A 23,366-nucleotide genomic window follows, 5' to 3' on the forward strand; every position below is an offset into this window, starting at 1 on the left:
ACTAACACGGGCCGACTAACCCATTTAGAGACTGTAGCATGTACTAGAACACGGTACTAACACGGGCCGACTAACCCATTTAGAGACTGTAGCATGTACTAGAACACGGTACTAACACGGGCCGACTAACCCATTTAGAGACTGTAGCATGTACTAGAACACGGTACTAACACGGGCCGACTAACCCATTTAGAGACTGTAGCATGTACTAGAACACGGTACTAACACGGGCCGACTAACCCATTTAGAGACTGTAGCATGTACTAGAACACGGTACTAACACGGGCCGACTAACCCATTTAGAGACTGTAGCATGTACTAGAACACGGTACTAACACGGGCCGACTAACCCATTTAGAGACTGTAGCATGTACTAGAACACGGTACTAACACGGGCCGACTAACCCATTTAGAGACTGTAGCATGTACTAGAACACGGTACTAACACGGGCCGACTAACCCATTTAGAGACTGTAGCATGTACTAGAACACGGTACTAACACGGGCCGACTAACCCATTTAGAGACTGTAGCATGTACTAGAACACGGTACTAACACGGGCCGACTAACCCATTTAGAGACTGTAGCATGTACTAGAACACGGTACTAACACGGGCCGACTAACCCATTTAGAGACTGTAGCATGTACTAGAACACGGTACTAACACAGGCCGACTAACCCATTTAGAGACTGTAGCATGTACTAGAACACGGTACTAACACGGGCCGACTAACCCATTTAGAGACTGTAGCATGTACTAGAACACGGTACTAACACAGGCCGACTAACCCATTTAGAGACTGTAGCATGTACTAGAACACGGTACTAACACGGGCCGACTAACCCATTTAGAGACTGTAGCATGTACTAGAACACGGTACTAACACGGGCCGACTAACCCATTTAGAGACTGTAGCATGTACTAGAACACGGTACTAACACGGGCCGACTAACCCATTTAGAGACTGTAGCATGTACTAGAACACGGTACTAACACGGGCCGACTAACCCATTTAGAGACTGTAGCATGTACTAGAACACGGTACTAACACGGGCCGACTAACCCATTTAGAGACTGTAGCATGTACTAGAACACGGTACTAACACGGGCCGACTAACCCATTTAGAGACTGTAGCATGTACTAGAACACGGTACTAACACGGGCCGACTAACCCATTTAGAGACTGTAGCATGTACTAGAACACGGTACTAACACGGGCCGACTAACCCATTTAGAGACTGTAGCATGTACTAGAACACGGTACTAACACGGGCCGACTAACCCATTTAGAGACTGTAGCATGTACTAGAACACGGTACTAACACAGGCCGACTAACCCATTTAGAGACTGTAGCATGTACTAGAACACGGTACTAACACGGGCCGACTAACCCATTTAGAGACTGTAGCATGTACTAGAACACGGTACTAACACGGGCCGACTAACCCATTTAGAGACTGTAGCATGTACTAGAACACGGTACTAACACGGGCCGACTAACCCATTTAGAGACTGTAGCATGTACTAGAACACGGTACTAACACGGGCCGACTAACCCATTTAGAGACTGTAGCATGTACTAGAACACGGTACTAACACGGGCCGACTAACCCATTTAGAGACTGTAGCATGTACTAGAACACGGTACTAACACGGGCCGACTAACCCATTTAGAGACTGTAGCATGTACTAGAACACGGTACTAACACGGGCCGACTAACCCATTTCCACCACGTGTTTGGCCTCGCTGCTGTCCTCGTCCTCATCCTTGACCACCACCTCCTCCTCTGACTCCTCCTCCTCCTCCATGTCACTGTCCAGGTAGCCAATCAGGAGCTCCGTGTCCGACTCGATGTCGTCCACCGCCAGGTAGAAGATGTTCTCGCCGTCCTGCGGGGGGCAGCAGAGAGACGCGGTTGTTGTTATTGTTGTTCGCCAGCCAGCGGAGTCCTGCCACTAACGCGTCATTCACAGTGGCAACCCCGCAGTATCTAACCACCATGCATATATAAAGACACATAAGCCACAATAGCTTTGATGAGGCAGTATGTTTAAAAAATATATATGGTTTTCTTCATTTCCTGAAAATAAAACAATATATATTATCAATGGGTTCGTCCAATAGTTATTACTTCAGCGACCACCATGGGGCAAAAGAAAGGCTCATAATCTTGTGTTCCTGTTCATTAATTAATTAATTCGTTCATTCATTCATTAATTCATTCATTCATTCAAACCTTTATTTGTTCTCGAGAGACAGTGAGGTTTCCCTCATTTGCAGAGTCGTCGAGATACAGTAACAAAATAATTTTCAAAGCAACAAACAAAAAAACAACAGAATAGAACAGCAACATTTCCTCGTTGTGTGATCTAATACATGTTTAACCCATTTTTACGTAAAGAAATAAATAAAAAATCTTCTAAATCCTGACAGTTTTCTGAAAAACCCATGATTCTGTCAGTCGTTCTCAAACATTCATGTCAAGGACTGCAAATATATATGACCCTGTTGTTCCAGAAACCCCCCAATAGCAAAGATTTGAGTTATAAACTCGCTCTGAAAGAATATATATTCAAAGATTTCAGGCACATTTTCACAATTTTTCAAAAATAGCAGACCTACAAGCTCGCTATGAGCTTGTAGGTCTGCTATTTTTCAACAGCAAAGTACAACATAATGCTTAAAACACCAAAAGGGGGGCCCAGAATGGGTTAAAAACAGTCACAGTCCACTCGTCCCCTTCCATGACCTGGCGGTGGCGAGCGCCGTTACGCTACACAGATACAGGAAGTGGAGTTTGGCGGTCTTTGAGCTCTCTATCGACGAGTCTTCGCCGTATAAATCAGGCTTAACGACGGACGCCCCGAAGTCATTACGCCCAGGCGACGCTTGATTAACCCATTCTGACCCGAGATCAGATTCATACGAGGTTTCCAACTGGACACACACTGGTCTGATGAACCCATTCTGACCTGAGATCAGATTCTAAAAAAAATGTCAGTCGTTCTTCGGGTTTTTCAAAAATAGCAGATCTACAAGCTCGTAGCGCGCCACTCAGTGGCGCGCTACGAGCTTGTAGATCTGCTATTTTTCAATAGCTATAAAGCATAACATGATGCTATAACACCAAAAATGGGTTCCCGTTCAGAATGGGTTAAAGGTCAGGAGGTCAACGTCCCAGGCCTTAAAGACGGTGTCATTAACGTTGCCTGTCCCGCAAAAAAGGTCACGCTAATAAAATCAAAAGCGTCGCTTGGCCCCCCCAACCGTGGGATTCCTAAACGGCGCACATAAATATTAATCTGCGAGAGCCAAACCGCGCAATAAACGTCAGCGCTGACGAAGCGCAGAGCCCTGGCGAACGAGAGAGAGAGAGAGAGAGACCTTTTAACCCATTCTGGGCGGGAACCCCTTTTGGTGTCATGCTTTAGCTGTTGAAAAAAAGCAGATCTACAAGCTCGTAGCGCGCCACCGAGTGGCGCGCTATGAGCTTGTAGATCTGCTATTTTTCTAAAATGGAAGAACGACTGACATATAGAAACATAGCTTTTTCAGAAAACTGTCAGGATGCAGAAGACATTTTTTTAGAATCTGATCTCAGGTCAGAATGAAAAACTGTCAGGATGTAGAAGAACATTTTTAGAATCTGATCTCAGGTCAGAATGGAAAACTGTCAGGATGTAGAAGAACATTTTTAGAATCTGATCTCAGGTCAGAATGGAAAACTGTCAGGATGTAGAAGACATTTTTTAGAATCTGATCTCAGTTCAGAATGGGTTAAAACGACCAATCACGACGCAGGGACCTGAAACGCTCTCTCTGGGAGGAATCTTCCTTCAACTCGTCCTGACGATTCCCAGAGCCTGCTGTGTGTGTGTGTGTGTGTGTGTGTGTGTGTGTGTGTGTGTGTGTGTGTGTGTGTGTGCGTGTGCGTGTGCGTGTGCGTGTGTCCGTGTGTGTGTGCGCGTGTGTGTGTGTGTGTGCTCTAAGGTCACGCCGGTGTCTGGCTACTGTTGATGACAACATCAAACGGTTCTTTCCCAAAGCCTCTACGTTACGCTACACAGAGATCGCACAATATTAACCCATTCTGACCTGAGATCAGATTCTAAAAATGTTCTTCTATACATCCTGACAGTGTTCTGAAAAAGCTATGTTTCTATATGTCAGTCGTTCTTCCATTTTTCTAAAATAGCAGACCTACAAGCTCGTAGCGCGCCACTCGGTGGCGCGCTACGAGCTTGTAGATCTGCTATTTTTCAATAGCTAAAGCAAAACATAACGCTTAACACCAAAAAGGGGTTCCCACCCAAAATGGGTTAATCACAACAATAATAATAATGATGACGATATATTCATTCAACTTCAAACTCCAGGATTTTCATAAAAAAATAAAGAAATAATAATAAACACTGCCAAAATCCGTTTGATAGAATAATCCCAAAGAACTGTCACTATTTATGGACTCCTGTTTCATATCACTTAACCAGCGCCGTCAACTCCGGGAGTGCTTGAGGGCTAAAGCACGCACTGACACAAGAATAGTACGCCAAATAGCACCCACTGACACAATAATAGTACGCCAAATAGCACCACTGACACAATAATAGTACGCCAAATAGCACCACTGACACAATAATAGTACGCCAAATAGCACCACTGACACAAGAATAGTACGCCAAATAGCACCACTGACACAATAATAGTACGCCAAATAGCACCCACTGACACAAGAATAGTACGCCAAATATCACCCACTGACAATAATAGTACGCCAAATATCACCCACTGACACAATAATAGTACGCCAAATATCACCCACTGACACAATAATACTACGCCAAATAGCACCACTGACACAAGAATAGTACGCCAAATATCACCCACTGACACAATAATAGTACGCCAAATAGCACCCACTGACACAAGAATAGTACGCCAAATAGCACCAACTGACCCGATAATAGTACGCCAAATAGCACCCACTGACACAATATAGTGTGACATCATCATCAAACCAGGAAGTTATGCAGGAATGCCCACTGAGTGGCAAAAAAACGACTTTCTGGCCTCGACAGCCCAGACATCCACACAGAAAGGTCATATCTGATTGCATTAAACAATGTTAAACTCACTTTGCATGTTGCTTTGCCACTCGATGTGCCATTCACTTTAAGCATGTGCATACCCTCTATAGTACACCAAATAGCGCCCACTGAACTGACTGAAGGCTGAAGCTCCCCCCCCCCCCCCTCCCCTGGTCATTTTGTCACGTAGGCACATATACGGTGTTCACAGCACAGGTATTCAAACGCTAATACGGTGGCTTTGTTCCAGTGACCGACCGCACGGTTCATTCACACTCCGTCTCCTGCAGCAACGCTACACTGACTGACAGGTCAGTGGAGAGGCTGTGTGTCTGTCTGTGTACCGTCTGTGTGTCTGTCTGTGTACCGTCTGTCTGTCTGTCTGTGTACCGTCTGTCTGTCTGTGTACCGTCTGTGTGTCTGTCTGTGTACCGTCTGTGTGTCTGTCTGTGTATCGTCTGTGTGTCTGTCTGTGTACCGTCTGTGTGTCTGTCTGTGTACCGTCTGTCTGTCTGTGTACCGTCTGTGTGTCTGTCTGTGTACCGTCTGTGTGTCTGTCTGTGTACCGTCTGTCTGTCTGTGTACCGTCTGTCTGTCTGTGTACCGTCTGTGTGTCTGTCTGTGTACCGTCTGTCTGTCTGTGTACCGTCTGTGTGTCTGTCTGTGTATCGTCTGTGTGTCTGTCTGTGTACCGTCGGTCCGTCTGTAAAGAGCCATGAGCCGGGAGGGAGGGAGGGGAGGGGAGGGGAGGGCATTTCCTCGCCAATATTCAAAAAACATCTAAAGAAATATCTTATTTCTTCCTCTCTGTAGATTACATGTGTGTAATTGTTGTAATGTGTGTTTGTTGTTGTATTGTTTATTTAAGTTTTTTGTGCAGTCTGTGTTTTTATTTCTTTACTGCACAGCTGCAAACCCTTTGCCAACTTGTAGACTTATGTACTTTTAATCTGTTTAAACCAATGACCTCTTCCTACAGGAAAGGATTCCAAATAAGCCAGCTGGGCTTCTTCCCTTCCTTGCATTGTATTTTTGTTCTTTGACATGTTATTGTCTATTTTTTGTACTACATGCTAAATAAATAAACCTAAACGTAAACCTAAGCAACACCGCCGGGTAGTCTCCACAGTACTGACTTGAGACTTGACAAACCATCAAAATACCCCAAAACAATGTCCCGGGGAACAGAACTGTTCCTTTTCCTCAGAATACTTTTACTTTAATTAAAGTAGTCTTTACTTTAATTAAAGTATAGCGGTGCCCCGCCCCGCTTAAAGACTACTTTAATTAAAGTAAATATAGCCACTGTCCGTTATAAGAACTTTCCGCCACTGTCACTTATACTGAAAAATGGTCAGTGTCGCGCAGAAACCATCCCTATTTCATGCCTTTACACGGTTTTCTTTTCATACATTAGTGTCAAAGTGTCCTTGAGCAAGACACTGAAACCCTTGCATGGTTTCCGCCGCCATCGGTGTATGAATGTGTGTGTGTGTGTGTGTGAATGCTGCACAATCTATGTAAAGGTGTGTGAATGTGTGTATGAATGGGTGAATGTAATGCACAATCTATGTCTATGTAAAGCGCCTTGGATAAAGGCGCTATATAAAAAGCACCATTTACCATTTACCATTTTTAACTGTTTCTTTTTTTTAAATATATTTTTTATCCCACGATTTTGTAACCCATTTTTGTAACCCATTTCACCCCTGTGTCAATCATCTACTGTGATCCTGGGCTCTACACACCCTCCACCAACCTGGGGAGAGCAACGGACTTAACTCATGCTTCCTTCATGCCTGAGTGTCCAAGTTGCTCCTTTTACACCTGACAGGGGGGAGTTTCCCTGGTTGGACGTAGCGCGTGGAAGGAACACGTTATTCCAACCAGTTCCTTTCCCCTCCATCAGGCGCCCCGGCTGGCCAGGGGGAGGCAGTTTAGAGACCAGGATTACTGCATGTTTTTGTGAGGGTACCTATAGCCTAGGGGACACGGGGGGAGAACATGCAAACTCCACACTAACTGTTTCTGTGGGCTTTGAAAATATATTATAACCAATTAAACCTTTTTAACTTTTAAAGAGCTTGTGACTAAATTATAATACTAATGGAACACAGGGTAGTTTATCCCCCGTTTCCCTTCAGAAGCTGTAACAGGTCCTCAGCCTCTCCTCCACTCCAGGACACACATCTGGGTACACTTCCCTCTTCTCGCTCGTGCCGAGCTCATCTTAATGCCGTTACAATATTTACACCAATGAGAGATCTGCGGTTTCTCACATCTCAGCCTTCAAAGACTCGTTTTCCTAGTCAAAGAGCTACTTAGTTTTTGGGGCCCCGGTGTAAATAACCCATTCTGACCTGAGATCAGATTCTATCAAATGTTCTTCTACATCCTGAGTGTTTTCCATTCTGACCTGAGATCAGATTCTAAAAAATGTTCTTCTACATCCTGACAGTTTTCCATTCTGACCTGAGATCAGATTCTGAAAAAAGTCTTCTACATCCTGACAATATTCTGAAAAAGCTATGTTTCTATGTCAGTGGTTCTTCGATTTTTTTCAAAAATAGCAGATCTACAAGCTCGTAGCGCGCCACTCGGTGGCGCGCTATGAGCTTGTAGATCTGCTATTTTTCAATAGCTTAAAGCATAGCATAACGCTAACACACCAAAAGGGGTTCCCGCCCAGAATGGGATAAACAGCATGTGGGGAAACTCCAACTGTACATAACCTTGTTGTTACAGTAATACCACTTCCAGCAGGCTGGATGACTATTTCCTTTTTTCACATCTCGTCTCCTGTTTACGCTGCCGTAATTAGACGCTGACAGCTTTAGCACTCTTGGGAGGTAGCATCCAACGCTAGGCTAATTAACCACTTTAACTATAGCGCCGTTTGGAAAAGGGTCAGGGTCGGACTCACTGCACCGTGTGGTTTTAGACACTTTTTTTTTTTTTCAATTTCAAGGACCGCCATAACTCTGAGAGTGTACAAATGGACACTGTATATATGAGGGAAAGGTACACTAATAATAATACTAGGTATTAATACTAGGTATACCCGGTACCCATGAGGGAAAGGTACCCTAATTGCGAACGCAGTGAGCACTTACTATGAGACCTAGCAGATCATGTCTGTCCGTGTGTCCGTGTGTCTGTCCCGCTTTTGTGCCCATATATGGAGCTGAGTGATTTGACTCAGCCATAACCATATAAGGAGTCCCCAAAGCAGCTATACGTCCAAATATGGAGTGTGTTGCATCAATCACAAACAAATCACTCAGCTCCATATATGGGCACAAAAGCGGGACAGACAGTTGCGTTCGCTTCCCGTGTTTGCGCGTCTTACTGGTAATAATACTAGGTATTAGTACTAGGTATCAGTACTAGGTATACCAGGTGGTACCCAGGGCGGACAGAAGACGGCCGGTCTCTCTTATTCACAGAGGGAAGAAAACAACAGCGAGGAACAACTCGGAAACGACACGATCAGTCAGTCAGTGGCCAAAGACACACACAGCTGTCTTCTTTTGTGTGTGTGTGTGTGTGTGTGTATGTGTGTGTGTGTGTGTGTGTGTGTGTGTGTGTGTGTGTGTGTGTGTGTGTGTGTGTGTGTGTGTGTCTCTCTCTCTCCCTCTCTCTCTCTCGGACACACAATGGGTGTGTTCGTGAATAGCGCACTGTGCAATGCAAACTAATAAGAGAGTGCACTCCAGCGCCGTATTTCCGAACGCGCCCAATATTGACGGAGAAACAACAACATGGACTGCGTGGCGTTAACTCATTCTGACCTGAGATCAGATCCTATGAGCTTGTAGATCTGCTATTTTTCAATAGCTAAAGCATAACATGCTGCTAACACCAAAAGGGGCTAAATGGCAGTAATGCAATAGTTCAAGCACAGGCTAACGTAGATTTGGTCTATTTTTTTTAGAAAGAGAGTTGTACAAAAAAATGTATTTGGCCAAGAATGAGTTTTAAGACGCGAGCGTGCCGCCGCAGGCACGCGAGATAGTTCAATATTTAATATAAATAAATATGACTTTTATACTCGTTGTTTTGCGGTTTTACACTTTGTTAATTGTACGGTACAAGCAATGACATTAAAATATATCTGGGACACTATACAGCTGAAGCTGATGAATTGCTTTTTTTCCCCTCCTGAATGAATTGGTAATGGCTTCTCGTTTTTCTGTTTACTAAAGAGATGGAAAGATAACTGAACAAACACACATACAGGATCACTTAGAGATAACTGAACAAACACACATACAGTATCACTTAGAGAGCATCTTTAAGAGCTCCAGCCAATTATAGAAAAAGAAATTGCAAATTTTGTCTAATAAAAACAGATGTCAGAAACCAGCCTACTGTACCAACCACACACGACCATAACGTCTATTTTGGCCAGTTTATGACCTCGCTGAAAACTATTACAGTCATAAATTCACGCTGGCGTAATAAAGGCACTGTAAAACAATAACAATAACCTCATCTGAACGCTATTAAAGCAGTTATCGTTCCAATAGCCACACACTCACACACACGGACGGACACACACACACACACACACACACACACACACACACACACACACACACACACACACACACACACACACACACACACACACACACACACACACACACACACACACACACACACACACACCAGGAAAATAAGTTATGGTCCCGATAACCACACAAACACCAGGAAAACGTCTTCGCGTTCCAGAAAAACGAAGAAGCGGTCGAAATAAGACGGACTAAAATATATATACTTAACCCATTCTGGGCGGGAACCCCTTTTGGTGTTTTAAACATTGTGTTATAATTTAGCTATTGAAAAATAGCAGATCTACAAGCTCGTAGCGCGCCACCGAGTGGCGCGCTACGAGCTTGTAGGTCTGCTATTTTTGAAAAATCGTGAAAATGTGCCTCAAATTTGGAAAAAGAATTTTCATAACAAACATTTTTAACTCAAATCTTTGCTTCTGGGGGGGGGTCCCTGGAACAACATATTTTCAGATGAGGGTCTCGGAGGCCAATTACAGATCATTTTTGGGGGTCCTTGACATGAAATATTGAGTGATATTATAGGCCTATAGAAACATTAGGTATCTCAGAAAACTGTCAGGATTCAGAAGACATTTTTTTCAGGCCTAAACGGGTTAAGAACTAATGTCAATAAAAGTGGAAGGACTTTCAGTCGTATTGTCTCTTTTGGCGGACGGCTCGACCAGGAAAGAAAGATAATTCTTCCAGTTCCATTCAGGGTTTTCTTGAAAAGCCGCGATGCGCGAGAGAGGTCACAGTGACCGGGTCCTGACGGAGGAGGAGAGACAGCTCCATCTTCTCGGTGTCTCGTCCCAGACCCTAAAATACACTAAATACAGTACGAACTGACCATGCACAGAGGAAAATAACATGTGCCGAATGTATCTACTGTACTGTATGTGCTCTCTAGCCAAATATAATGTGATGTATCAGCAAAAGTCTCTACTGTATGTGCAAATATATCCCAGCAAGCCAAATGACGTCATGATGGCTGTTATGATGACGTCATCCGGTGACTCTGGTCACGGTGACGTTCAGGACAAGTCCAGATAACGGCCCAAGTAAAGCTAACAAAATATGAATGATGGTGTACAGAAAGTAGAAGATCTACAAGCTCCAATAAGTCACAGTGCATTGTGAGCATTGCAGCTTGCCACTATAACCAATCCAAGCAGAGGTCCTCACAAGTATGTCAATTCCTCCGCATCCCCCCCAAAAAGTTATAATTTAACTTGAGCCATACTCAGGCGCCATAGAGAAGATGGCCATAGACAGATGCAAGTGGAGGACCTTTGTTGCTGCCCTATGCGCCAGCCGGCGTAATGGGGATAAGTCAGTAAGTAATACTCAGGCGCCATACAATCAGCCCATTGTTATAATTCCAAGTGGTCTCTATACTCCGTGAAGTGTATATTTTCATTGTTGTGTACAAGACATGCTTTTTATATGCCTTTATCAAACGATATGGAGAGAGATGGTAGGGTTATAATGTCCATGTCCGCTGAGCCGTGGTGATTACGCCTACACTATTTTCCCAGCGGTTTAGTATCACTGATGTGCACAACCTTTTATTCAAATAGTTTGAAAATTAATGCATTAAAAAAACTGACCTCATGTATTTTTGATCTATAATATAAGGCCAAACCTCATTTGAAAAGAATATATTAAGATTATATGACAGCCTTTTTAGAAATGTTTGTATTGCAATTTTACACAGCTGTGCTACCAAATAACTGATTACATCATGGCAGTCCACTTGGGAGAATCTGGGTCAAATCAATCAAGCAGCAGAGCAGAGCTGCCTTATAAGCTCAATATTAAATCAAAAACACTTTGCCTGCTATTTATGTTTATCATACCTCCAAAAAAAAACATGCTCGACAGTAACTGTAACCAAATAATGTTCCAGGTGCAGGCGCAAAAATAATAATAACGGCCTACTGCAAAATAGCGACCTGGTTTACTTTATAAACGCCAGGGGGCCAAATCGGTTTCGCCCCGGGATACTATTTGGAAAAATACGGTAACGGTGAAACTATTATTATCATCATGAACAGTTAAAGGAGAATTCCATGCTAGAAGGCTTTCTTACCTTTCTTTGTAGTCGTTACGTCCCCACCAAAGAGGTCCAGGTGTTTTTTTGTGCAAGAGCTCCTTATTGGCTGTTTCCCTACCATAAGCCCTAAATGAATTGCATTGAATTGAATGGGAATTGAATGGAGCTATGGGGTGTTGTGCTAATTTGCTTATTTCCTTCGCTCAAAATTATAATTTTTTGTATATATCCTCTCTTCATAATGTAAATAATATCCCAAGCGGCACACTTTACTACTTATATTTCGATGGAAATAAGCGAATTAGCACAATTCAATTCAATGCAATTCATTTAGGGCTTATGGTAGGGGAAATAGCCAATACATTTTTGCACAAAAGAAAACCTGGACGTATTTGGTAACGACTAAAAAGAAAGGTAAGAAAGCCTTCTAGCATGGAATTCTCCTTTAAGGCTCAATGCATACTGTACTGCCGTTTCTTGGTGATAACCTAACCACATTAGATAGCATTTGATACAGACTTATAGCATGTTATGTAAACAGCATAAGTGCATTGTATGTAGTCATAGCACGTCATAGTACATAATGTATATCATAGTAGTATAGATGTATAGCTTATTTCATTATAGATATTCCACTGTTATAGTTACTTTCTTAGCTTACGCATGTTTCATGATAAATGTTTTTATGTGATGTATTCCCCATGCTTTTTGTTCTTGCTTAATGTAAGTCGCTCTGGATTAAGAGCGTCTGATAAATGCCTAAATTGTAAATTGTAAATTGTAAATTGCACATGCTCACCGTGATGGTTGGGGAAAACTACAACATGACATACGTGGTGACTCGCCGCTCACCACAACACATCTCTGTTTTTTACCGTTGGTTACTGGAGGTAATCACCTACAAACTGGAGTATGTATGTATGTATGCGTCCTGCTTTAACCCATTTAGGCCTGAGGACGATTCTACAAATGTCTTCTAAATCATGACAGTTTTCTGAAAAACCCTATGTTTCTATGTCAGTCGTTCTCAAACATTTTCATGTCAAGGACCCCCAAGATTATTATGTAATTGGCCGCCGACCCCCAACTGAAAATATGATGTTCCAGGGACCCTCCAGAGTCCAGACGCAAAGATTTGAGTTAAAAACACTCACTCTGAAAGAATATATTCAAAGATTTGCGCCACATTTTCACGAATTTTCAAAAATAGCAGAAGTTCTGCTATTTTTCAATAGCTAAAGTGTAACATAAAACACCAAAAGGGGTTCTCGCCCAAATTGGGTTAGGTCTTCAGTGTCTTGCTCAAGGACACCTCGACACACAGTCAGGCAGGGACGTGCACACAGACGTCAAAGGGGCTTCAGCGTTCAGCCCCTGCCCTTTTACCGTCTGTAAAACAACTGCCCTCTCCAGACCAACGAATGCAGCTTTTACTACATGGTGAAAGAAATGCAAATGCCCTCCTCTCCTTTCCTTTCCATGCCGTGCCGGAAGGCAGCATTCAGGAGAATAGCTTTTTTTCCCCCGAAGTCTCCTGAACTTGAACACAGCATTTTGCGTTGAACTAATTTGTGTTTTCGAAATCCATGTCGTTACACAACTGCATCTCCAGTAGCTATAGAGTGCAGGGTTGAGCCTCGAAAATAGCAGATCTACAAGCTCTCAGAGCTTGTAGATCTGCTATTTTTTGTCCAAAAGTGCCTTCTTACGGGATTTCAGCGCCTGGCCTCTCTAAGCAAAGCAAAGCAAAGTTACCATGTTTACCCATATAGGGTAACTGGACTAAGCTCAAGAACTAGTTTACAGCCAGGCCCTGCTCATAGAACATTTCATGGTAGGGGTTCAATGCCTTGTCCAAGGGCACTTCAGCGGTGGTAATTTTAACGTGCCGGTCCGGGGATACGAACTAGCGACCTTCACGATATCAAGACCGCTCCGCAAACCGTTCGGCCACCGCTGCCTAACACTCTAAACACGTGCCTGTATGTCAGGAGGAGCCGAGGATCCTGCCACTCTACCTCCTGAGGCACCGCCGCCACCACACAGATAACGGTAAACGTGCCCCTCTCTCTCTCTCTCTCTCTCTCTCTCTCTCTCTCTCTCCCTCCCCGCGGAGAGGAGACGTACCTGAATGGCGGCCAGGTTCTTCTCCTCCTGGGAAGGTGCTTGGTGGACGAAGCGCAGCCAGTTGGCGTAGCGCGGATTACTGGCGTCCAGGATGTAGAGGGTGTCGCCTTTACTGCCGCGAACCTGACCACGCACGCACACACACACACACACACACACACACACGCACACGCACACACACACACACACACACACACACACACACACACGAACACAGACGCACACACGCACAATTACATTACATGCTTAGACATTTTTACATCAAAGTGGGCTAACTACGGCACCACGTTCAAAAACTAAAAGAAAATTGCAAACACCTGTTCTTCACCTTACTTCATTAAGAACTGCTTTAAACAGTGCAGTGACTTACAAGCTGAAAATACACGCAAAGATTACTGGTTCGGAACCAGCCATTTAAGTGAGTGTATTTTCAGCTTGTATAAGTCACTGCACTTGGTATTTTACAATTTACAATTTAGGCATTTAGCAGACGCTCGTTACAGAGCGACTTACATTAGGCAAAAACAAAAGCATGGCATACATTTACATATATAAAAAGTAGTTATCATGAATCATCAAAGTTCACCTGGCTGTAAACAAGTTCTTGAGCTTAGATTCAAGATTCAATAATTTATTTGCCATGTCAACAAGTTGATAGGAATTTGTCTTGGTTCACACTCAACATATACAGACAACCATAGATACACAAACAAGAAGGACAGTACAATACAAAAACAAAACCCAGCTGTTTTTTTAAGTGCTATATGCATATACTATGAGTTCAGATGTCTAATGGCTACGGGGTAAGTGCTATCCCTGAAGCGACATGTTGAGCTCTGGATACTTCTATATCTCCTGCCTGATGGGAGGAGATTGAAGAGGTGATGTGCAGGATGGGAGTTGTCTGCAATGATTTTATTTGCCTTCCTAATTATTCTGGTGGAATAGAGTGAGGAAAGTGTAGGGAGGCTGCATCCTATGTTTTTTGATGCGCGACATACTACTCTTTCCAGCTTTGATTTGTCTTGAGAGGTTGTGTGACCAAACCAGACAAGCATGGAGAAGGTGAGAACACTTTCAATAGTGGCCCTATAGAAGTGAGTCATGGCTGCTTGGCTGACTTTGAACTTCTTAGTCCAGTTACCCTGGGTAAACATAGTACATTTCCTTTCCTTAGTCCAGTTACCCTGCAGGGTAAACATAGTACCTTTCCTTTCCTTAGTCCAGTTACCCTGGGTAAACATAGTACCTTTCCTTTCCTTAGTCCAGTTACCCTGGGTAAACATGGTACCTTTCCTTTCCTTAGTCCAGTTACCCTGGGTAAACATAGTACCTTTCCTTTCCTTAATCCAGTTACCCTGGGTAAACATAGTACCTTTCCTTTCCTTAGTCCAGTTACCCTGGGTAAACATAGTACCTTTCCTTTCCTTAGTCCAGTTACCCTGGGTAAACATAGTACCTTTCCTTTCCTTAATCCAGTTACCCTGGGTAAACATAGTACCTTTCCTTTCCTTAGTCCAGTTACCCTGGGTAAACATAGTACCTTTCCTTTCCTTTCCTTGCCTATGATTATGAGAAGAACCACTTTTAGTGCAATTAAGCACGGTTCTTTTTATATATACTATCTGAAACACTCCATTGATTATCAACCAAGGAAGCTCAACGGCATTATGATGAGATCTTTACTAACAGGAGGCTCTATTTCAGTGGTTCTCAAAGGGGGGACCACTGGAGGTCAGGTCTCAAAAACAAAGGAAATCTGGCAGAAAGAGACTTTCTCGTCGCATTAAAAAAAAGACTAGTTAAATAGAATTTATTTTTGTTTTGGAATGCTCAGAAGTGCTCTGTATGCTCAAAGTGAGGTTAGAACTTGTTTTAGGAAAATTCATAAGAGGAGAAGGTCGTGGCGGTTACAGTTACATTGATGAGAATGATGTATTCATAATGTACTGTTTATGTATTGTGTTTGTGGTGTGTAAATATACTGTACATTCTGTGAGTGTCTTTTAACCCATTCTGAACGGGAACCCCTTTTGGTGTCAGCATCATGTTATGCTTTAGCTATTGAAAAATAGCAGATCTACAAGCTCATAGCGCGCCACCGAGTGGCGCGCTACGAGCTTGTAGGTCTGGCTATTTTAGAAAAATCGAAGAACTACTGTGACATTTTTAGAATCTGATCTCAGGTCAGAATGGGTTAATCAGACCAGTGTGTGTCCAGTGGAAACCTCGTGTGAATCTGATCTCAGGTCAGAATGGGTTAAGCCTGTGTGGGCTGGACATCTTATGATTGCTGGAAAACTATAATAACAAACTATGTTTGTAGGAAATGTTTCGGTGGGACATACTGTACACGTACCTACATCAGGGCTGATGAGAGTGCTATAATATTTCAAATCCTTGAAATTACAAAGTTTGAGAACAGGGATGTCAGGGGGTAACCGGCTAGCCGGTTAGACGATCGAAATATCCGAGTATGCTTATCAGCTTTACGGTTGATTTGCATAATAATAAATGCGTGTTCTGATCCTACATCCCTTTATTTTAGATCGTTTTTTAGTAATAGTACAACATAAACATTACAGAGACTGTAGTTGTCACTGTGTACAATACTTTAAAACAGTTGTCATGTTGCACACATGCCTAAAATTGCTCTTATTTGCACTGCTTTTTTGTTTGTCTTTTTAAAAAGGAGCATGAATAAATGTATATTATTCGTCTACCAACTTTAATTATGTAGCCTGTACATGCATATTACTATTTGGGGTAGCCTATTAACCCATTCTGACCTGAGATCAGATTCATACGAGGTTTTCCACTAGGACACACACTGGTCTGATTAACCCATTCTGACCCGAGATCAGATTCTAAAAAAATGTCAGTCGATTTTTCAAAAATAGCAGACCTACAAGCTCGTAGCACGCCACTCGGTGGCGCGCTACGAGCTTGTAGATCTGCTATTTTTCAATAGCTAAAGCATAACATGATGCTAACACCAAAATGGGTTCCCGGTCAGAATGGGTTAAAAAGAATTAATGACCCGGTTAATCCTGTCGGCTAACTGGCTGGGAAATTATCCGTTACCGACATCCCTATTTGAGATCCACTGATGTTATTTAATAGAAATGTTCTACTATTTCACGTAATAGTGTTGCATGTGGTGTTTATAGAATTCATTAATGAATGAATGAATGCAGTGGTTCCCAAAGTGGGGAACTTCACCTAGACTGTATTACCTTAACCCATTCTGACCTGAGATCAGATTCATACGAGGTTTCCACTGGACACACACTGGTCTGATTAACCCATTCTGACCTGAGATCAGATTCATACGAGGTTTCCACTGGACACACACTGGTCTGATTAACCCATTCTGACCTGAGATCAGATTCATACGAGGTTTCCACTGGACACACACTGGTCTGATTAACCCCATTCTGACCTGAGATCAGATTCTAAAAATGTCAGTCGTTCTTCGATTTTTCAAAAAATAGCAGACCTACAAGCTCGTAGCGCGCCACTCGGTGGCGCGCTATGAGCTTGTAGATCTGCTATTTTTCAATAGCTAAAGCATAACATGATGCTAACACCAAAATGGGTTCCCGTTCAGAATGGGATAATAAACATGGTCATGAATACTTTCTGCTTCCAGTCACTAGTTTAAAGTCTCATAATATTCTTTTTGGAAAATTATGGTCCCATTTGTTTAAAAAAATGACCATAAAGTCGCGTATGTTCTGAGGGGCGTGGCTACCGTTACAGTCTACGATCGGGATTCCCCTCCCACTCGAGTCAAAATAAAAACCAACGAAGAAGAAGGGGGGGAAGTCCCGCCTCGTTGTCTGGGCCAGCCAATGGGCCAGCTGGGCCCAAACTGGGATCTAGAAAGATGGCGATTCACAATTCAAGGACTGACAGGCTTCATCTTACGTCCATATCAGACCTGGAGAACGCTTTGTCCATATTTTTTTTTACAGTCTATGAATAAGACCTGGTACTTAAGACACGCAAAATACAGCCCTCAGAGTTAAATTAACATTGATTTTTACAATAGGCTATATAAATTGGGGTTCCAGAGAAATAAATGCCATTACATGGGGGTCCGTAGAGTAATAATGCAGGTCAAACTGGGGGTCCTTGAAATTAAACAGGTTGAGAATCACTGCCAGAGCCGTAAACATCTTCTCTTATGGGGGTCCCTGCCCTGGCTGACATATCTTTTCAAATGGGGGCTAATTAGTATCAATTTGGGGGTCCTTGACATGAAAAGTTTGGGAAAAGGAAAGGAAAGGTACTAGAGCTCAAGAACTTGTTTACAGCCAGGCCCTGCTCATAGAACATTTCATGGTAGAGGTTCAATGCCTTGCTCAAGGGGCACTTCAGCGGTGGTAATTTTAGCGTGCCGGTCCGGGGATACGAACTATAGCGACCTTCCGATATCAAGACCGCTCCGCAAACCGTTCGGCCACCGCTGCCTTGCCTGGGAACCACTGAATGAATGAATGAATGAATGAATGATGTCAGGTGAGGTAATTTGTGCACGTGTAGAACTCACCTCCCACATCAGTCTGGTGTCTGAGTTCTCGTCCACTTCAGTGGGCAGCCTCTTCTCGCCCGCAAACGGCCCAAACTTCTCTCCCTTGAAAAAAACAACGACAACAAAAACATCAACACAGAAACACAAGACATATTATTTTTCCATCAATGGAACCACCACAAAACAATACAGGGTTTGGTAATGGAAACGCGTCACACGCATCACACGCATTCTGACCTGAGATCAGATTCTAAAAATGTCTTCTGCATACTGACAGTTTTCTGAAAAAGCTATGTTTCTATGTCAGTCGTTCTTCGATTTTTCAAAAAATAGCAGACCTACAAGCTCGTAGCGCGCCACTCGGTGGCGCGCTATGAGCTTGTAGATCTGCTATTTTTCAATAGCTAAAGCATAACGTAATGCTAACACAAAAAGGGGTTCCCGCTAACAGGAAATGTCGACTCCGTCCCTTCTCAGTGGATCTCAATGTGTGGTCCAGAGGGTCCAAGACCCCACCACCCCAGGGGTCCTTGGGGGGGGGGGGGGGGGGTTACCAGGGGGTCCCCGGCTCAATGATTGATGTTTAACCTTATCTAACGTCTAAGTAAATACAACTAGAGCAGTGGTTTTCAACCGGTGGTCCTTGAGGAGGTTCCAGGTGGTCCCCAGCTAAATTAAATGATGGAGAGTTGGTAACCAAATGGACCCTTATTAGATCTTTAACTCAAGTTGAGAGAATAAAATAACTATTGAGTGTAAAATGAGGTTTCATTTTACACTCTCAATAGTTATTGTATTGTTAAACATCTGCATTAATTAATTTACAAGAAGTCTACACAATTAGAGCGTGTGAATTTGTGAAATAATTGTTATTTTGACCAACGTTTGCCTGTTTAATATCTCTCCTAATGGTACCATTACATCAATACAGCATGGATGGAATTGTGGACAAAATCTTATACAACGACAACATAAATATTCTGTAGTCGTTGGATGTGCGAGGCTAAAATGTCGTCAAATGGTGGTCCGTGGCTCAAATGCTGAATAAATATTTCGTCTTTTCTTTTACAATACACTACTTGTTTTCACTGAAGCAAATGACAGGAGGAAACCATTCTCTTCTTTAATCGTTTCTCTTCCACAAATCTCAAATCCTGTGTTTTAACAATACTCTGACTCTTAGATAAGCCAACGGCAGGCTACTATTAGTCTGACAGGCGACAGAGCACCGAAGTATGACGTCAATATCGGTAGAGGGCACAAATCCACAGGTTCGTGTTCTTTCTATTTGCATTATAATCCCCATAGGGGGGATTTTAGATGGCCTCATATAAGAACCTCATATAAGAACATGTCACTCATATGGATATGAAGAATCAACTGACTGAGAGAAAACGCTAATGTTACTGCTGCTGAATTAGTTACATTTTCGCTAGAAGCAGACTGTATCATATATGAGTGACTGACTGTTGCAAACGATACAGAGACACCTCCCTGACAATAACGCCGAGACAGCTTGTTTATTTTTGGACCACAACGCTTATAGTAGACGATATTAAGATCACCCCATGTTATTCTCCATAGAGAAATTACTTCCGCAAAACCAGGGGAATCGAAGGGATGAGCGAGTTACGTCAGGACTTTAGAACCAGGGGAATGGAAGGGATGAGCGAGTTACGTCAGGACTTTAGAACCAGGGGAATGGAAGGGATGAGCGAGGTACGTCAGGACTTTAGAACCAGGGGAATGGAAGGGATGAGCGAGTTACGTCAGGACTTTAGAACCAGGGGAATGGAAGGGATGAGCGAGTTACGTCAGGACTTTATAGAACCAGGGGAATGGAAGGGATGAGCGAGTTACGTCAGGACTTTAGAACCAGGGGAATGGAAGGGATGAGCGAGTTACGTGAGGACTTCGGTGCTCTATAGGCTTCTTTGGTTTAAAGCGTAAAGAAATGTTGACATTTTTTTGCCTTATATAGGATGCTAATGGTATGATAACATAATAAACCCCTACAAAACAAATTGGTCAAAACCGACAGTCAGCGGTCAGCAAGTGGATTCATGAATGTATGTATAATTAATTATAGACAATATTTTAGGCCAATAAAATGTACAATTTAGGCATTTAGCAGACGCTCTTGATCCAGAGCGACTTACATTCAAGCAAAAACAAAAGCATGTCATACATCACATATATAAAAAGTAGTTATCATGAATCATGTATAAACTAAGAACGTAACAGTGGAGTATCTATGTCAACTATACATAATAAAAAAGACTATACCAAATTCCCCAACCCACAAGCCCAGCTGCCGGACTACGTATATCCTCTTTTGAAATACTGTGTAGCAACTATAGCTAGCACATCACAGGAAACTTTTTACACAACTCTCAAGTCATCGAGAGTTGGCTTCACTGCACTGGCTTCCGGTTGTTTTTAGGATTGATTTTAAATGTATTTGTACTTGTGTATAAAGCTCTCAATGGTCTCGCACCTTCCTACCTACATGACTGCCTGCCTAAATATGTCCCAAACCGCCCCCTAAGGTCTTCCACTGCTGGCCTGCTCGCTTTGCCTAAAAAAAATGGCAACAAAAAAATACGGGGAAGCAGCTTTTTGCTTCTACGGGCCGACGGCATGGAACAATGCTATACAAATAAAGTTTTATTATTATTATTATCGGATTGCGTGTTACATGTTTTTAATTAAATCTATTTAAATTGTCACCAGTTTATATCGATGGGATATACGGTATATATTCTCACAAGCCTATAGCTTTAACTTTAACCTGTATCACCTACAGTATAGTACATAGATAGTACATAGATCTAGTAGAATAGATAGTAAAGGAATTCTTGGACCAAATGACAGAAGACCACCCTCATGTCAACACAAGTGTTCTTTAAGTGGGGGTCCCTGAGATAACACAGCTTATCTAATTGGGGACTGGCCTGGGGGTCTTTCAAACCCTGCTTCCAATGCTTTTAATGTAGAGTAGACCCTCAACTACACACACACACACACACACACACACACACACACACACACACACACACACACACACACACAGTGTCACAGACAGACACACACACACAGACAGAGCCCAGGGGGTGTGGTCAGAACGTGCTGTGCATGAATGAAATATTCATGTTCATCTTCATGAGAGCCAATTCCACCCTCCCTCCCTTTTCTATATTATTGAAGAAACCATCTCTCTCTCTAACCACTTTATAAACTCATGCAATGAATCCACAACTGTAGATATCTCTCAACAAAATGCGTGTTTTTCTAACACGTTTTTTCCCCTTACAGAACGCCCACTCTGCTACCTCTTATAACGTCAAAAACATACTTTAGTGACAGGATGGCTATCAAAGCACAGAACTCTTGTGTTTGTCTGTGATGTGTGTTAAACGTGGTAACATTGTATCGAGCAGAGCGACGCTACAGACAGACAGACAGAGCACTGGATACATTGTTGTGAAACAACTGGATACAGTATCTAGTCTACATGTATCTACGTGGCACACTTCACGTCACCGAGGAGAGAGAGAGAGAGAGAGCCCAGGCTGCTGCTGGCCTGTTTTGGAGGATCTTCAGAATACTGTGCGTTTTCTCCCCCTTTTTGCTCCGTGCGTCTACATTAAACGGTCATATTTCATATATACAGTGTTTACAGCATGGCTACGGATGTTATGATTCTGCACGGCCCTTCGGCAGGACCCGTATGTTCCCCGTTGTTCGATAAAATAGCACTTTAATCCGAACGGTGGCCATTTTCTCCCCACGTCTTCCACATGCTTTCAAGCGCGCGACCCTATCGGTTGGGAAGTGTATTGCACCCTGATACATCATAACTCCACGAGAAAATGGCCACCCGATCGGATTAAAGTGCGTTTTATCAAACATTCTGTGACGTGTGGGCACCGCCGAGGGGTCATGCGTGGTCGCGACATCCGTGGCCACGGGGTAAGCAACTTTATATTTGACGAAGCGAACGTTTATGAAGATGCACGGACCACAGAGAGAGCAGCCGCGAACACTATTTCGAAAAGCCTCCATGACTGACACTGCTTACAGCGGCGAAGAAGAAGAACACATTCTTCTTGACAGGGGGAAAAACGCCGACCACAAAACGCCTGGTTACTTTGGGGGTTTTTCGTCGTCAAAACCAAATTAAATGCAATGTAAAAAAATATATTTTGTCGTGTTTACGGGGACGGAGCTGCCTTAAACTACACAGTGAGGAGGAAAGCTAGTAATGAACGAACCTTTTTGACTCGCCTCGCTGTGTACAGCCCGATCCCATCCTGGACTTTGGAAGACTTCAGAGAGAATCTGTCTGGCACGTACATGCCCAACATGGTCATTAATACTGTCGAGGCAGCAGCGACATGTGGACACGGAGAATTAAATTATTAAAGTTTTGTCTTTTCTTGTTGATTTTTGGGGATGTTTTTTTTCTCTCTCTCTCACTCTCTCTGTCCAGGTTGAACTTCTGCTGCTCCTGCCGTGGCGTTGGAATGCCGCGCGCTGATTGGTCCAAAGTTTGGTAACCGGAGGCTACCTTTTTTCGGTCACAGAAAATACAGTCAGGAAGGATGTAGTTCCTACTGTCCTCCTACTGCAGCTTATTATAATACTAATAATAATAATAATAATAATAATAATAACAACTTATAGTTATTGTATTATTATTGTTGTTCCACTTCATCACTTTTCAACCTATTTTCATATAATTGGTCCTCACTAATTAATCAATCATGATAAAAAAAATGCCACATTATTTTTTCTGCTCGGTCTGTGTCTCATAGGAGGGCTGTGGGCGGTTCAGAAACCAGTCTGTGTCTCATAGGAGGGCTGTGGGCAGTTCAGAAACCAGTCTGTGTCTCATAGGAGGGCTGTGGGCAGTTCAGAAACCAGTCTGTGTCTCATAGGAGGGCTGTGGGCAGTTCAGAAACCAGTCTGTCTCATAGGAGGGCTGTGGGCGGTTCA

General features: G+C 43.0%; 1 protein-coding gene across 1 annotated transcript in view; it reads right to left on the reverse strand.

Annotated features, from left to right (window-relative positions):
• Window positions 1–22,827, reverse strand: part of prdm5 (PR domain containing 5) — a gene marked incomplete at its 3' end in the record, with an annotated part of 57,646 nt that extends 34,819 nt beyond the window's left edge. Inside the window, exons 1-4 of the mRNA XM_080769652.1 lie at window positions 22,643–22,827; window positions 18,387–18,470; window positions 13,832–13,954; window positions 1,726–1,894 (exon numbers count right to left, since the gene is read on the reverse strand). Coding sequence (XP_080625778.1) covers window positions 1,726–1,894; window positions 13,832–13,954; window positions 18,387–18,470; window positions 22,643–22,741 — 475 coding nt within the window. The 5' untranslated portion in view covers window positions 22,742–22,827. The remainder of the gene's footprint in view (window positions 1–1,725; window positions 1,895–13,831; window positions 13,955–18,386; window positions 18,471–22,642) is intronic.
• Window positions 22,828–23,366: the final 539 nt, after the last annotated feature.

Source organism: Protomyctophum bolini (assembly GCF_963924005.1).
Source record: "Protomyctophum bolini genome assembly, chromosome: 8".
NCBI classification, from domain to species: domain Eukaryota; kingdom Metazoa; phylum Chordata; class Actinopteri; order Myctophiformes; family Myctophidae; genus Protomyctophum; species Protomyctophum bolini.